This window comes from Phocoena sinus, chromosome 9 (assembly GCF_008692025.1).
Source record: "Phocoena sinus isolate mPhoSin1 chromosome 9, mPhoSin1.pri, whole genome shotgun sequence".
NCBI classification, from domain to species: domain Eukaryota; kingdom Metazoa; phylum Chordata; class Mammalia; order Artiodactyla; family Phocoenidae; genus Phocoena; species Phocoena sinus.
This window is the reverse complement of record NC_045771.1, coordinates 60,027,139-60,044,910: the sequence shown is the minus strand read 5'-3', so window position 1 is coordinate 60,044,910 and position 17,772 is coordinate 60,027,139. Positions and strand designations below refer to the sequence as shown.

At 41.8% G+C, this 17,772-nt stretch overlaps 1 protein-coding gene across 2 annotated transcripts in view; it reads left to right on the top strand.

Annotated features, from left to right (window-relative positions):
- SLC25A13 (solute carrier family 25 member 13) overlaps positions 1-17,772 on the top strand; it is a 204,986-nt gene that overhangs the window by 41,851 nt on the left and 145,363 nt on the right. For both annotated transcript variants that reach the window (XM_032642844.1, XM_032642845.1), the window contains exon 3: positions 2,522-2,664. In XM_032642844.1, coding sequence (XP_032498735.1) covers positions 2,522-2,664 — 143 coding nt within the window. The remainder of the gene's footprint in view (positions 1-2,521; positions 2,665-17,772) is intronic.

The window sequence follows — 17,772 nt, the reverse complement described above, 5'->3', positions numbered from 1 at the left end:
GCCTCAATTATATAAAAATGTTAAACTCGAAAAATATTTACAACAAGTATGGTAGACAAAGGGGGAAAAGGCTATGTTCTCACACTGTTGGTGAGACTGTAATTGATACAATCTTTCTGGAGAGCAGTGTGTTAATAAGTATCAAGACCCTTAAAGATGCTCTCCTTTGACTCAACAATTTCTCTTCCTCGAGTGTAGCCTTTGAAATTTGCCAGGAATTTGGACAAATGTTACATACAAAGCTGGTTACCTTAGCTTTTTTAAAAAATACCCAAAACTGGAGATAATCCAGTAATCTAATAATGTCTACTGATGGGAGAAGAGTTAAACTGTGTTTTTAAATAAATAAATTATTCACTACTATAAGCGCACATAGGTATAATTCTAAATCATAGGATTGCTGTTATTAGAAGTGACATTTCCTTTATATTTCTGTCTTGTTTTGCCTCAGTTAGGAAAATCAAAGTATAATCCTACGGTTGCAAAAAGCCAAATTCATTGCTAGCTGAAGAATAGTAGGATTAGTGGGCCGTCTTTGAGCTTTTCTTTTGTACTGTGCTAAAAAATGTTAAACAAAAACCAGTAATCTAGAACATTTATAAAATACCTGTTGTGTGTAGGGCATTGTGCTGAGTGCATTACATGATTGTTCATTTATTTCTAGTATCAACCTTAAGAGCAGGTAGTGTTGTTATCCCCATTTTACAGGTGAGGAGCCAGAGGCCCAGAAAGCTTTAGTTACTTACCTGAGACCCTACAGGTGGTAAGATGCAGAGGCAGAAGCAGAGCTCTCTGCAGCCCAGGCCCTACAGACTCTAAAGCCCATAACTGAGTATCTAACCAAGAGCTTATCCCACATTGGAATGACTGAAATGTAGAAATGACAAGTGACTTTTTTTAAAATTAATTTATTTTTATTTATTTTTGGCTGCATTGGTTCTTCGTTGCTGTGCGTGGGTTTTCTCTAGTTGTGGCGCGCGGGCTTCTCATTGCGGTGGCTCCTCTTCTTGTGGAGCATGGGCTCTAGGTGCGCGGGCTTCAGTAGTTGTGGCTCTCGGGCTCTAGAGCACAGGCTCAGTAGCTGTGGCGCACGGGCTTAGTTGCTCCACATGTGGGGTCTTCCCGGACCAGGGATCGAACCCATGTCCCCTGCATTGGCAGGCGGATTCTTAACCACTGCACCACCAAGGAAGCCCTGACAAGTGACTTTTTAAAACAGTTTTAACTGGGATTAACTGCAGTTACAGAGGGAACAGAGGTGCTATCATTGCACCTCTGTTCACTGTGCTCTCCCATCACTGTGGCTGCTGTCACCCAACTAGATCTCTTCTTGTAGTTCATGGTCCTCATCTCTCCACCCCCCAAATCACTGTTTGATCCCAAGGATCAAGAGGCCCTCCCCTGCTCCACAGGGGTATGTGTGATCCCCATGTTGTTTCTCAGCATTTCCCACAGCCCCCGGTCCTCCACAGAACAGAAATGAGCAGGCTCCACTTATGTGAACTGGAACGTCTTGCAGGCAAGACCTGGGGGAACGCTGTGAAAAAGCATCACATGCCACCTTAATCTCTTTTTTTTTTTGGCCACACTGCGCGGCACGTGGAACTTCCCTGACCAGGGATTGAACCTGTGCCCCCTGCAGTGGAAGTGTGGAGTCTTATCCACTGGGCCACCAGGGAAATCCCACCACCTTATTCTTGTTAACCATTTCTGCTCTAGAATGGAGAGGACACTAACCACAGCAGCATTTCTTACCTGCTTCCATAAAATCTCACAGCAGCCATGTTGTTAACAGTTTGCTCTCCAGCTTATCCTTTTTTTTTTTATTCAACGTTATTGCCTTTGAAACAGGAAAGGGGGCAAAAGAATTGGGTTGTTTTCATTCATGATTTCAGAATTCTACTTTTTAAAAAAAAAAAAAAACTATGTTCTTGCTAAAGAACAAGACAAAAGTCCTTCTAAATTTCTGTAAACCTGGGTTTCTCAAGCTCAGCGCTGTCGACAGTTGGCTGGGTGACTCTGTTATTGGGGTGGAGGGTCGTCCTGTGCACTGTGGATATTTAGCAGCATCCCTGGCCTGTACCAAGTAGATGCCAGTTTCTGCTTCTGCCCCTCCCCCCAAGTTATGACAATCAGAATTGTCAGCAGACACTGCCAGATGTCCCCTGTGAGGAAATGTGAAAACAGAGGCAGCTCAGAGCTAGAGAACTCCACCCCAGAAAGTCAGGTAACGTACAGAGAAGGCTCGTCCTTGTGCGTTGTGCTTGGCTGTGGGGGACATTGGTGTATGTAAGCTGGACAAGTCAGGCTAAGCTGCCTGCAGTTGAGAACCGCTGGTATAAAAATAAAACTCGGCAAACTTAATGGGGTTTTGCTTTTTATTTGGAGCGATGGGAAATAACTGTCCTTGTGAAGAGTATATTGTCATGTCTGATATTTCATCCGTTGAATATTCTCCGCTTTTTCACATATTGGTTATATACTTTTGAGAACAAAATATATTTTCTCTTTTTTTAAACAGTATGCAAACATTGAAAAAAATGGTGAATTTTTCATGTCTCCCAATGACTTCGTCGTTCGATATTTGAATATTTTTGGAGGAAGCCAGCCTAATCCAAAGACTGTGGAACTTTTAAGTGGTGTGGTGGATCAGACCAAAGATGGGTATGTTTATTTTTAATTATCTCGTTTAATTGTTTTTTGTTTGAAACAGCTTTCTGTTCCTTTAATGATTAGGAAGTCAGTGTTTACCTTCCCATCTCTTAAGAGCATTTTCTCTCCCTATTACAATTAATACGTTATTTTAGAAATAATACCCTTAACATTTCCTTCAGTGTTCTTATCACAGTTGGGGATTCTATATGTGTATTTCTTGACATAGTTTAAACAACTGTTTATAGTTTCACAACTCTTGTAGTTGAATGGTGTGAAGAAGTACTCAAGTGTATGTAGTATATTGGTATTTTTGAAGGCCACTGTAAAAATTGTGAGTAAATTTAAAACATAGCTCTGTGAACTTTTCTACAGTCTTTCTCTCTGCTCAAGTAACTTTTAAATGTCACATATGATTAAATGCTCTAAATCTAACAGACAGAATAATGATTCCAAATCCCCAAGAAGGGCATTCTGCCCAAGCTGGAAGAGAGACACTGGACCATCTAAAATTAAATAGGACACTTTGCAAAATGCCTTTGGATTTTTTTTCCCTTACCAGTCTTTTCTGTTTACATTTTTAAAAATGAGTCATTCCTAAGTATAAGAATGCAGTTGGGGCTTCCCTGGTGGCGCAGTGGTTGACAGTCCGCCTGCCGATGCAGGGGACACGGGTCCTTGCCTCGGTCCGGGAAGATCCCGCATGCCGCGGAGCGGCTGGGCCCGTGAGCCGTGGCCGCTGAGCCTGCGCGTCTGGAGCCTGTGCTCAGCAACGGGAGAGGCCACAACAGTGAGAGCCCCGTGTACCGCAAACAAAACAAAACAAAAAGAATGCAGTTGGCTTTTACCATTAAGTGCAGAATTTTGGGCTCCGAAATATTGGTAATACGACCGCCAGTGTCCCCTAATAACCAAGTATAATATATAAAAAGTAGCCTTCTGTATATAAACTGTAGTAGATCCAGCCATCTGGCTTTGCCATGTGCCAGCACCCCCTTTGATAGATTAAGGCACCTGCCATTCTGGGGTGGTGTTCTTTAGCTCTGAACATTCTCTGTCGGTCCTGTGTCTGATTTTCCCACATGCATGGGTTTGAGATGCAAACAAAGTAAACTCCAGTGCTGCAGTGCGAATGCTCTCAGTTTTACCAGCACCTTCCTTTTCTTGCTTATGCACCTGTTGTTCCATCATGCATGGAAGTAACCTCCTCTAAAGTGAAAGTCTTGCAGATGGGAGGGGAGCGCAGAGGAAATTGGCAGTCATACGTCTTGTAATATGCTGGCAGATTGCTGGATTATGCTGTCTCTGTTTGTTCCAGTAGCAGTTACTTGGGCTACTTCTGTTTTCTACCTCCCCAAGGTGGGATTCTTTGCTTGATAGGAAAATGTCATGTATGAGCAGGTCTTCCTTCCCTCACAGGACCTCTCTGGGGAGGTGCAGGGTGAGGCAGAGGTATATTTCACAGTAGTCCATTCAGGCTAAAGCTAGACAGAACATAGATTTATTCTAGCAAATATATATATATTTTTTTTTTGAGGAAAGTTTGGTTGCTTCCACATACTCTGTGCTTACACGATTCAGAAGAAGTGTGACCAAGCTCATGTGCAATATGAATGATCAGATTCAATGTTTAAGATCATTTTTTTCTTATTTGATAGTTAAATTTTTTAAGCTACAGGAAATTGAAAGAATTCAGTGAATGCCCAATAGATACCTTTCATCTAGATTGACTGTTAACTATTTTTTTTCTTTTTTTTTGCGGTACGCAGGCCTGTCACTGTCGTGGCCTCTCCCGTTGCGGAGCACAGGCTCCGGACGCGCAGGCTCAGCGGCCATGGCTCACGGGCCCAGCCGCTCTGCGGCATGTGGGATCTTCCCAGACCGGGGCACGAACCCGTGTCCCCTGCATTGGCAGGCAGACTGTCAACCACTGCTCCACCAGGGAAGCCCGACTGTTAACATTTTTAACACCTGTGTGCCTTTTTTTTTTTTTTTATACATACACTTTCCACACGTGCACACACATTTCCTCTTTTGGCTGGACCGTTTAACTATAAATTGCAGGCATCAAGATACTTCAGTGTTTGTCTTCTAAGAATAAGAACATTCTTCTTACCATTATCATACTTAGGAGGATTAATAATGGTGTGAAATATATAATATCCAGTCTATTTAAAAATGTACCAGATCTCTCCCCTCACTCCCCACCACAAATGGCTCATTGCCTTTTGTTTTTTAAATCCAGGATCTAATCAAAGTTCTTGTATTACATTTAGTTGTTGTATATCTTTTAATCTAGAACAGAGCCTTGCCTTTTATTGTTCTTTCATGAAATTGACTTAAAACCCAGGTCCAGTTATTTCGTTGAAGGTCCCGCATTCTGGACTTGTCTGATTGTTTCCTCATGACTTGGATTCATGATAGATTTTGGGGTGCAGGTTAGGAAAGACTCTACTACCTATTGTATCTCCTCAGGAGGTACCTCGTCCCGGCACTGATGACACCATGGGTATCCTGTTTGCCAAGCAGCCTTTGACCCACTCGTTTTGGCATCCATGGTGATCCTTTTCTGAATCAGTTATTACATTGATGTTTGAAAAGTGGTGATTTTTCTAACTCTTTGTTTGTCCTCTATTTATTGTCTGCCATTCTTCAGTAAAGAAAAGCTTTCTTCCCTCCGCTCCCTTTTCTTTCTCTCTTAATTTTTTATATCAGTATAAACTCATGGAATTCTTTATTTTAAATTCAGTCCATTATAATCTATTACTGTGTTCTCTGGTTGTTCAGATTGTCCCAGTGAGGTCAGTGGGAGTCCCTTTAAGCTGGCTTGTACCCTCAGCCTTTGAGTACTCTTTGCTTTTGGTAAATAAGATGTTCCAGGCTCGCTTTGGGTTTGTCCTGCTTCTGACCAGGAAATTACTCTTTTCTCAAAGAAGTTCTGATTCCTTTCGTTTGGGACTGGTGCTTGGAAACAAGGAACTAGGCACTGGCTCATTGTTACCAGGGTAACTTTTCAGTGGAAAGAGCTGGGAAATACACTTTTAAAAAGTTCATAATGATACTTCCTATTTAAATTTAACATTACAGGAGTTTTCCTTCTCTTCTATTTTGTACCTCTTTCAGTGAACATTTTGGTTCCTAGATGCATTAATTTTGTGTAATTGTAGTATCTTGTAATGTACTTTGCTTCCTTTCCATCCCACCCCCATTAACACACATGCTTTTCCTATTTCTTTTTACATATACTCTTCAAAAACAGAGGCTTAAATTCATTAGACGTCAACAATGTAACATGCATTTAACATATATAAAGTAACATAACATGTATGTTTTTTCAAGAGTTTATAACAAATCTGAAACGTTGGCTTTCTTTTCCTGATTTCCCAGATGAGAACTGAGGGATCAACCAAAAGGTGCCCAGGCTTGTCTGGCTCTAGTCCTAGGCCTTCCCACTGTTCTGAGCTGCCTCTTCTCTCATTATCTCACAATCCTCTTTAACTTGACATTTTCTTTATGATTTTTTATTATCTTAAATCTTAGCATTTTACTGTGACAGAGAAAATCTTAAATGGTCTCAATCCTTTGCCCTATGACTAACTTTTCTTTCTTTCTTTCTTTCTTTTTTTTTTTTGCAGTATTGACAGTGCATAGCTCAGGGAAAAGGGAAAACCATCACCCATAACCTTCTCAGCTTGCCACAGATATTTTGAATTTTTCAGTATCTTCCATAATTTGTTAACCTGTATCAATGTTTTTCATAATTTGAATTCATTTTAATTGTAATTCTCTTTTATAATCTTTTCGACTGTATCAATTTTCGTATTTCCATATGCTGTCCATAGGAACAGTGTTGAATAGCTTCATCATCTTCTATCAGATTAATATACCATACTTTGTGAAATCATGCCCTTAGAGAGTTATTTCAGTTTCTTTTCTATAATAGATGCTGTTGGAGTGAATATCTTCATGTATATGACATTTTCCCCTCTGTTTAATTACTTCCTTAGAAAGAACTAGGAGAGGGATTCCTGGGTCTAAGGGTAGAAATATTTTATAGCTCGCCATATGTATTGTGATAATTCTTGCCAAAAGGACTGAGCAATTGAAGAACTTGTCTCCGGTATTTAAGCTGACCGAGCAAGTAGCATAGGACCACTGTTGCAGACCCGTGCAGATGTTCCTGTGCTATTTTCCCTAACCCTGACACGCAGCTCCACAGTATTTACTTCAAAAATAGATATAATCATACATCTTTTCTCAGTGTAACATGGTGAATGCCCTCATTTCCCCTTCCTTTACCTTCCCACAAGTCGCACATCATCCTCCCAAATCAACTACTGTTCCTTGAAAAAATTACATGACAGAAGCCACGCGGTGGCCCACGAAAGCACAACGGCACACGCTGAATGAACGATGAGGAAGCGCTGGAGGACGTGCCATTAGTCTGGTCAGGCTCTTTTGGGGTGTGATCTCCTAGCTTGACTAGCCAGAGGGATTTTAGTGTATAACTTTATTAAAATTTAAAAAGCTATTTGTAAATTGACAACTTTAGGATTTAAAAATAATGACAGCTGTGCTGGCCCAGATGTCATGGTGACTTGAAATACTCATTTTTAGTTAAGTCCTGGTCCCCCAGCTGTGGTTTCTTGAGTCCAAGGTCCAGGTCCTGCATATTTTCCTATCTCCAGTGTCTAGTCCAATATCTGGCCTCTGTTTTGCATCAATTTGTTGACTAAACTTAGGTAAATGTACTGAGAAGTTTTTGCCCCACTTATGTTATGAAAGCCCAGGAGTGTTGGGAAATGGAAGCTTTAGTTCAGATTCTAGGTTGCTCATTGTGGGAGGCTCAATTATGGCCACCTGAAGATACCAAGATATCATAATCCCTGGAATTTGGAAATGCGACCTTGTGGAAACAGTGTCTTTGCAGATGTGGTTAAATTGAGGATCTTGAGATGAAGAGATTAGGACACAACACTGGCAGGGGCAGGAGGCATTGTGACCACAGAGGCAGAGATTAGAGTGATGGGGTCACGAGCCAGGGAACACCTGGGGCCACCAGAAGGTGGAAGAGGCAAGGAATGCTTCTTCCCTAAAGAATCTCCCTTTGGACGGAGCATGGCTCTGCTGACACCTTGGTTTTAGATGTATGGTCCCCAGAACTGTGATAGGACGAATTCCTGCTGTGCTGAGCCACCCACTTTGTGGTCAGTGATTGTAGCAGCCCTAGGAAATGAGTACCCTCACATAGGTATTTTCTTTGGGTAATGAGAAGGCCTGTAGTTGCAAAGAATTTGCGGGGGACAGAGACCAACCAGCCTAATACTGAAATGGAGCATTTTTTTTTCAATAGTAGCTTTTGGCTAGAACCAGGCATTTTCCAGGCAGAGACCCCTGCTGTAGACTGTCTCCTTGAGGGATGGCCCTTTCCGGAAGGCTTCAGCTCTGTTTAGTGTTGCGCTGAGGTTTAGCGTGGAAGTAAAACACCTGTGCACTGCATGAACTTATGGGCTTGTTGGCAAAGGGACCTTGTTCTTCTGGAACCCTCTTGACGCTAATTTAATGACTCATGAGGTTGTGGCTTGGTCAGCCTTCCACGCTGGGAGAATCTTGTGGAGGCCTGTCCACTCAGTCATTCAGCAGCTGTTTGAGAACCTCATCTCTTTGCCTGGCACTGTTCTGTATGTGCAGGATAGCATGTCGAGTGGGAAAAAGAGTGCTTGCCTGCTTGGTGCTTCTAATTTAGTGGGGCAGACAGGTGTTAATCAGAGAACCACAAATAAATGTGAACTGATGTTGTGATGGGTGCTATGTAGGAGAGACATGGTGTGAGAGATAGCAAAGGGGGCTTCATGCCAACTGGGAGGTCAGGAAAGACTTCCACTGAGTGACATTTGAGCCATGGCAGCTGGGAAGGTGACAAGAGGTGGGGGACAGAGGTCAACATTGTAGACAGAGGGAACAGTGGCTGCAAAGTCACATTCTGAAATGCAGGGGCTGGCAGGCGTGGAGCATGGAAGGTGCAGGGCATGGGGGGCGGGGGTTGGTGGTAGGCCGTGGCCAGACTGTGTGGGAACTTGTGCTTCATATTAAGGATTGGGGGTCTTTGTCGTAAGAGCAGTGGAGAGCCATCAAAGGATCGTGTGAGTCTGGGGATTGGCATGATGTGCCTCTGTTAAACGTGGTCCTCGCTGTTAATATTCTTTGATTTCACCAGTCCTCACTCTCCCTTCTAATAGCCTGTTGTGTTTAGATTTCCCTGCATTCCACTGTTTTAATAGATTTAATGATAAGTTTAATCAGTTTGTGAAGTCCCTGGAGGGTGCCCGGGCCTGGAAGCCTTTTGTAGGTGGACCTCTGGGTGAGGAGGGTTTTCCGAGCCTCGGAGGAGGGAGATGTTGGGTTTGTCTGTATAATTTTTGAGATATCTTTTACGTTTGGTTGTCATTACGTTTTTCTTTAAAATGGGAATGAAGCTTTTTTAACTGCAATTTTGATACATCGTTCACATAGCTATCTACTAAGAGCAAGGGAAAAATAAATTGTGTGTTGTGTGTCCCTTTGAGCTTTGCCAACATGTTTGTTTCTAGTTGTTGTTCATTAACTGAAGTCTCATTAGAGAGGCTGGGGCTCAAAAGCTGTTTGACTAGTACCTGGCCTCACGTGGAAAGACTAAGCGTGGCCTGAATAAGCCGGAGGTGTTGGCTGCCTGGCCTCTTGGGCTCAAGATGCTCTCTGCCTGTTACAGGTCCGACCCCTGTCTGTGTGGGGTGGGCACTGGGCAGCTCTGGTATCTAAGTTGTTTGCTAGGATTGCTATTTTCCATCTCAAGTGTGGAATCTCTTTGCACTCCACGCAAAAACAAAAGTTGGTTCTTCTTTTGAAAAAGGGAATTTCAGAAATCCTGATTTCTTTGTTTTTCTCGGACATTTTAATTATGAAAAACTTCAATCACACACAAAAGTGAAATCCTGATTTCTTAGTGACAAGCTGACGCATTCAACTTAACACCTTGTCAGCCCCTATTCCTCATTGAATCAAAATGATAATGTAATCGTCATCCACAAATAAGTCTTTTCAGAGTACAGAGAATCAATCCTGGGACAATTCCCATTTTGAGGCATGAGGAATAAGGGTGTCAAAGAAGAAAAGATTTAAAAAAAAATCTCAGGTTTTAAAATGTGTGGCTATATAAAGTGTGTTCTCTGCCTTTCCTATGTTCGCTATTTATCCTTCTGAGAAGGAAAAAAAGCTCCTTTAAATACTTCACAAGGTGAAGGAGGATATAATAATATTGTTGATGATAAAAGCATTTTTATATACCTGTTTTCACTTTGCGAGGCTGTCGCGATGAAATCCAGGCCTTGGCCGCATGCTGGGAGTTAATGAGGTTTACAATTGGCAATGCTTAAAGAGTATTAGGATAATGTATTTAAACATCAGCAGTTCACAGTCTGAAATGCTCATCATCTGTCAAATACAATCCAGAATCAATAAGAGGAGGTCTTTCAGTTTGCTAGTGCGGAAAGTTTTCTACACTACTGGGGTGGACACAGATTTCAGATAAGCACCTGAAATCCATAAACTGTAGAATTAAGCAAAGGCATTTCTTTAATTAAAAAAAAAATTGGTACTAATCAACAGCAGTCACCCGAGAAGCTTAAATTTTCTTCTTAGTCATCAGACTCCCAAATTAATCTACCAAAACAAAAAGCATCATTAGCAGCTCTCGTTGAATCAGTGTCATTTTTTTCTTTCTCTCAAAGTGTCTGATTAACCCCCTTTCTTTTTGCATTACTCACTTTGTGTTAATATTCGATGTCTGAAATCATAGGGGGGGTGTGTGCAATGTGGTGGCTAGACACTGTCTGTGCAGAGTAAATTAAAAAGAATTCTTAAAAAGGTTTGTATTATGTCGCTGGTGTATTAGAAAACCTTTAGGAGTGTCAGGTGCCTGGGTTTATTTTTCTTCTTAATTCCAGAAAGCATTGATTAGTGAGTAGGTGCTGATTTCACTCCTCATTCATATGTAGGGATAGCCCTCCTTCTCTTCCCCCTTCTCCTACTTACCAAGCCAGGCCCTCATTTAGAGACTTTTGCTTTCAAGGGAAGGTGAGAAATGGGCCATAGCTGGAGGTGGAAGGGAGGTGAAAGGGAGGGTCTTTTTAAAATGGGTAGAGGGCAGTGTAATGCATGCTGATGGGAATGACTACAGAGAGTGGAGAATTGACAGTGTAGGAGAGAAAAGGAGGAAATTCTGATACATTCTGAGAGGGAGGTGGCCTCTTGTGGTAACATGGAAAGTTCATCTAGAGCAGCTGCTCTCAGAGTGTGGTCAGTAGACCCCCAGGGGTCTCAGAGACCTTTCTAAGGAGTCCGTGGGGTCCAAACTGTTTACATAAAAATACTAAGACAGCATCTGCCTTTTTTTGTCCTGTTGTATTTGAACTGATGGTCTTAAAAGCCACGGTTTATAGAACTGCTGGTTAGCACCGATTCAGCAGCGACCCCAAGCCCAGCAGTATGAGTGGTCATCATATGCTTCACTCGCACGTGTTCACAATCATGGTAGTAATGATGATGCCAGTTCCATTTCAGAGTGTCCTTGAAGAAGTAAAAATTACTGATTTTTTATTAAATCTCACCCTTGAATAGATGTCACTTACAAATTCTGAGTGACTAAATGGGAAGCAGAAGCATCCATAAAGACTGCTGGTTACTGTCCTGTGATGGTTGTCAGAGGAAAAGGAACTCAGGTGCTCGCTGAGCTAGTCATTTTTTAAATGGAACACACTTTTTGAGAGAATTAAAATTTTCACGTGACAGCCTTCTGATACTTAAAGCCTTTTCTGATGTAATTAGTCGTGATAGTAATAATGTGGCTTTTTAATATAGTATAATGCAATGTGCCAACGTTTGGAAGATCTGCATAACTTAGGGAAACATCTTTTCCAGTTGACCAGTACATGGTGTTAGAGAATCATGTATGAGTCAAAGGTCTATTCAAAGTGCAAGATAGACCCATGGATTTTAATGTAACAAGGTGGGAAAAGTTCATTGGTACAGTTTCAGATTCCACATTGCAGCTAATCTTTCAGAAACTATCCCTTGTTGGGATTTGGTGTTGTATCATAGAATATCCACAAGTATCTAAAAAGGCTATTAGAATGCTCCTTCCTTTTCTAACTGTGAATCTGTATGAGGCTGAAATCCTTCATATCCTTCAACCAGAAAAACATATTACAGCAGATTGAATGCAGCTGTCTTCCATGAAGTCCGATATTTGTTTTGCAAAGACATGATACTGCTTTTTTCTCACTACTTTTTTTTGTTTTAGAAAATAGTTATTTTTCACATAAATATGTTATTTATATTGCCATATAACAGGCTTATTCACTTTTTAATGAATTAATATTTTAAGAATTTATCAGTTTTAATTTCTCACACAGTAAATACGATAGGTACAACCCACATAAATAAAAGCCCCTTGGGGTCCTCAATAATTCATAAGCACGTAAAGGGGTCCTGAGACTTGAAAGCTTGAAAAATACTGAGCTAGATAAATGGAAGATAAGGTACTATATGGCGCAGAGGTGTTGTGTAGATGTGGTGGTGGGATTTGGGGGAAGTTTTCTTCTGATCTCCTTGGGTTTTCTCTGGGAGATAGATGAGACGGAGGATGCAGGTGAGGTATTGTCAGTTTGAGGAGAGAGGAGAATGTACTACATGTTCATTTAGAAGTGAATGGATACAGGAACACAGCATGGCTGCTGGGTTGGACCCACTTGAGGTCCCACCTGAGGGCTTGTGGTCATGAAATTCAAAGTGAGACCAGTTAGTGTGGCTGTTTGTTTTCTAGCTACCGAGGCCAGCTGCTTACCTGCTGGCATGGAGCAGGAAGTGTTGGTTATGACCGAGGTTGGGGGCTTGGCCGTTGATTAACCCAGAGTAGGTAAGGGCATGCAGGGGAGCAATTACAATGATTGACTATAGATTTAATCTGGATAAGGGGCAAAGAAAGGACATCGGAATAGCAGGCAGTGAGAAGGTGGTAGGCTCAGTGAATCGTTGATTTCAGTGAGATTGAAGATTGTTGAAGTTGGGGTATAGAAGGGAGTGAGCAGGAAGCCTAGAAGGTAGTGGCCAAAAAGTGAGATGCATGAAATTGAGAATAAGGAGGTATTGCAGTTACTGGTGATGGCAGAAGTCCAGAGTCTCACCGTCGGACTGAGTGACCGCGAATGGATGGAGAAAAGGTCATTGGGAGAGGCAAGTTCAAGTAATTGGGAGGCCTGGGTGTTTCAAATTATTGAAAATATTGAGAATTAAGGTAGGGGTAGGGTTGGAGAGCATGTCAATGAATCAGGAGTTAAAACATGTTAGGGAGGAGGTATGAATCTGGAGTTATTAGGTGATAGAAACAAGTCGGGGTGCTGAGTGCTAGTTATATGGTGGGAGTATTTAAACTGGGGGTTAGGAAGGAAGGATTGGGGGATGGTCTGGGAGAGGCAATGGGAAGGAAGGAGTACACCTCCCCTGCTTATAAGCTTGATGCAACCCAGGACTGCAGAGGAAAGCCCCTTGCTGCTTCAGAAGCATGGAAGAGCCAGGTGTTGGTTACAGCAAACAGGTGAAGGGATATTTAGAGGACTCCTCTGGAAGGAATTCCCTTTAGAGATGGGATTGAGGATGAGATTTTGCTCACCATGTGCTGTGAATTCTAGAGGGCACAGTGGGGAGGGGTTTCCGGGAGATGGTGGGTGACAGAATAGGGAAAGTGCAGAGCCCCTGTGGGGATTAGGTGTGGGTGTTAAAGGGTAAGCTGGGAATCTGGGGCTGCTGGCGGGCTGCTGTCGACATGTACAGGATAAAGGGCACAATGAGATTAGTCTTGATGAACTCCAGATTGTGCCTGCTGGGAGATAGGGATCTTTGTAGAGAGGCAAGGAAGCTTGGGGAGGGGCAATCTTATTACTTGAAGAATTTTTAAAGCAAAAATATTCTGTGGAATTAGAGCTCTGCTGATGTTTTTATCCTAGATGGTTAGATTAAAGGATGAAAGAAGCAAAGAGTTACCGAGCACATATAGGGTTCCAGATCTGGTGCTAACAGTTTCCACCCTTTCTCTTATTTAATCCTCATAACAAGTCCTTAAAATAGGTACTTTTACCTCTGCCAACCCTAACCTTACAGAGAGAGGTGCAGAATCATAAAGTTTAAATAATTTTCTTGAAGTCATATATCTAGTGCTGGAACTAGAATTTGGACCCAATTCTCTTTGGTTTGTGCCCAATCTGCTCTGGAACTTTGTGTGTTTAGAGAAGAATATTAAAAATGGAGCTTTGGGGCTTCCCTGGTGGCGCAGTGGTTGAGAGTCCGCCTGCCGATGCAGGGGACACGGGTTCATGCCCCGGTCTGGGAAGATCCCACATGCCGCGGAGCCTCTGGGCCCGTGAGCCATGGCCGCTGAGCCTGCGCGTCCGGAGCCTGTGCTCCGCAAAGGGAGAGGCCACAGCAGTGAGAGGCCTGCGTACTGCAAAAAAAAAAAATGGAGCTTTGAATGAGAACTTTGCATATGTCTTTGCTTAGAAGTTGTGATGCCCTTTGCAAAATTCTTAGTCCCTAAGACTGATTATTTGACCAACTTAAGGTGGACCTAAAACCTTCATGAGAGCTATCCCAGCTATCATCCACACCCACAAACTTAGGGAAAACTGTCCTCACATTCCTCACATTTTTATTTTTTAGGCCAGGAATACTTTTTGGTATACTCTTTCCCTTTTATTTCTCACAGACTGAACCTTGAAAGTACCAGTGCACACCGTATTCTCAGAAGGCTCACCTTTATTAGGCCAACTGAAAATACCAACCCTTCTTCCCAGCATGTCAGGATGCTCAGAAAATGTTTGAAGAGCAAATACTGTTCCTTCCCTCCCCCTTGCCTTGTTTGGTTGTCTGGTTTTGCTTTCCCTCTACCATAGGTGTTTAAAATTCAAATCTAAGATTTTAAAGGAAAGGAGATCAAATGTAAGCTCTGTTTCCTGGCTACTTGCAAACATATTTCTCTACAAATGTCAGTGTCATTGACACAGGATGTGGCTGTTGCTTAAATTAAAAGTCTTGCCTTAAGCTGTGAGGAATTCCTGAAGTGAAATGTGAGGAGATAGTGCCTGTTAACTTTCCCTTTGATTGTGGCATAATTGTCAATGAGTCACTTCCCAATAAACAGAGTGAGATTCTCAGACTTTAATGAAGGTTTTGGAGGGTAAAGCTTCCATAGCAATCTGATGTAGAGATTTGGGGATCTTCAGTCTGGAAAAATAAGAGGTGAAAGAAGATAACTGTTTAACTTTCATAGAAATTCTAGAGAAACTTTATTATATTATTATTATAGAGTCTCTGTAATAAAGGATATATGATAGCGTGGCCTTGTGTTCTATACCTGAGAGAACCTTGACACTTTAAAAATATGTCAATTTCAGATTTATTAATTCATTTAACAAATATTTATTGACACCAACTATGTGCCAGGCACTGTTCTAAACAAAACAGATAAACGTTGCACTCTTATATAGCAAATAGACAGTGTAAACCAATAGACATACGTGATAGAGAGGCAGGTGGCTGTATCTATTTGTGCAAGGGAAGGAGATGGTGAGTGGCCATGCGCTCTGGGGTACTACAGTCGATAGGGTGGTCGGGAAGACCTCTTTGTTTTTGTTTTTTTTTGTTTTTGCGGTACACGGGCCTCTCACTGTTGTGGCCTCTCCGGTTGTGGAGCACAGGCTCCGGACGCGCAGGCTCAGCGGCCACGGCTCACGGGCCCAGCCGCTCCACGGCATGTGGGATCTTCCCGGACTGGGGCAAGAACCCGTGTCCGCTGCATTGGCAGGCGGACTCTCAACCACTGCGCCACCAGGGAAGCCCAAGTGTGCTTGTTATCTTTGAGATAAGCAAGGAAACCAGTTTGATTAGAGGCTGGTAATGAGCAGGAAAGTGGAAGAAGTCAGAAAGGTATCCAGGAGCCAGATTATAAAGGTACTGTAGTATTTTATTTCAAGTGAGGGAGAAGTCACAAGAGAGTTTTGAGCACTGGACTGACATGATCAGAATAACAGTTTGTAAGGATCTCCCTAGCTGATTTGCAAAGAATAGAATGAAGTGGGCAGGAGTGGAAGAAAGAAAAAAGATAGTAGGACTAGAGGGCTAGTTGTGGAGATGATAAAAGTGATTGGATTTGGGATTTTCTTGATAGATTGGATATGAGATATAGGAAGGAACAATCTAAGTGACTGAGGGAATTCTGAGGGAGGAATAGGTTTGGAAGCAAAACTAAGCATTCTTTAGGACATGATAATATTCAGGTGTCTATTAAACATGTAATTGGAGACAGAGACTGATAGATGTTGGGATCTGGATTAATTTTAGGGGAGAGGTCTGGGTTGGAAATGGGAGTCAACCAAATTAGTTCCTTCATCTGAGCCAATTTTCAGCATCAGGAGTTGATGTTGTAATAACTTCTGAAGGTTCAAAGAGTTGTGTGTTATTTTTTTTTGGGGAATGGGGGCCTTTTTTTATATTGAGTATTATGAACTCAAAGGGCTTTTATGCATTTGGTATATTTTAAAAATTGAGGTATAGTTAATTTATTATGTTGTGTTTGAAGTGTACAGCAAAGCGATTCAGTTATACATACATATGTATGTGCATATATATATATATTTAGATTATTTTCCATTATAGGTTATTACAAGATATTGAGTATAGTTCCCTGTGCTGTACTGTTGGAACTTACTGTTTAATTATTTCATGTTTAGTAGTGTGTATATGTTAATCACAAACTCCTAATTTATCTCTTTCCCCACCCTCCGGCCCCCCCCCCCCCCCACCGCCACTATCCCCTTTGGTAACCATAAGTTTGTTTTCTATGTCTGAGAGTCTATTTCTATGTTGTAAATAAGTTCATTTGTATCATTTTTTTACATTCCACAAATAAGTGATTTCATATGGTATTTGTCTTTCTCTGACTTACTTCACTTAATATGATAATCTCTGGGGCAATCCATGTTGCTGCAAATGGCATTATTTTATTCTTTTTAATGGCTGAGTAATATTCCATTGTATTTGTACACCACATCTTCTTTATCCATTCATGTGTTGATGGACATTTAGGTTGCCTCCACGTCTTGGCTATTGTAAATAGTGCTACTGTTTACAATAGTGAACGCTGAGGTGCATGTATCTTTTTGAATTAGAGTTTTCTCCAGATACATGCCCAGCAGTGGGATTGCTGGATCATATGGTAACTCTGTTTTTAGTTTTTTAAGGAACCTCCATACTGTTCTCCATAGTGGCTGCACTAATTTACATTCTCACAAACAGTGTAGAAGGGTTCCTTTTTCTCCACACCCTCCCCAGCATTTATTATTTGTAGACTTTTTAGTGATGGCCATTCTGACTGGTATGAGGTGGTACCTCACTGTAGTTTTGATTTGCACTTTTCTAATAATTAGTGATATTGAGCATTTTTTCATGTGCCTGTTTGCCATCTGTCTGTTTTCTTTGGAGAAATGTCTATTTATGTCTTCTGCTTATTTTTTAATTGGGCTTTTTTGGTTGTTGTTGTTGTTTTGATATTAAACTGTATGAGATGTTTGTATATTTTGGCAATTAAACCCTTGTCAGTAGCATTTTTTGGAAATATTTTCTCCCAGACTGTAGGTTCTCTTTACATTTTGTTTGTGGCTTCCTTTGCTGTGCAAAAGCTTTTGAGTTTAACTAGGTCCCATTTGTTTATTTTTGGTTTTTTTACTCTAGGAGATGGGTCCAAAAAGATACTGCTGTGATTTATGTCAGAGTGTTCTGCCTATGTTTTCCTCTAGGACAGTGGTCCCCAACCTTTTTGGCACCAGGGACTGCTTTCGTGGTAGACAGTTTTTCCACAGATGGGGGGGTGGGGGCTGAGGGTATGGTTCAGACGGGAATGTGAGCGATGGGGAGCAGCAGATGAAGATTCACTCGCTCACCTGCTGTTCACCTCCTGCTGTGCAGCTCAACTGTTGGGGACCCCTGCTCTAAGAGTTTTATAGTATATAAAAGTGTATAGGGGCCTCCCTGGTG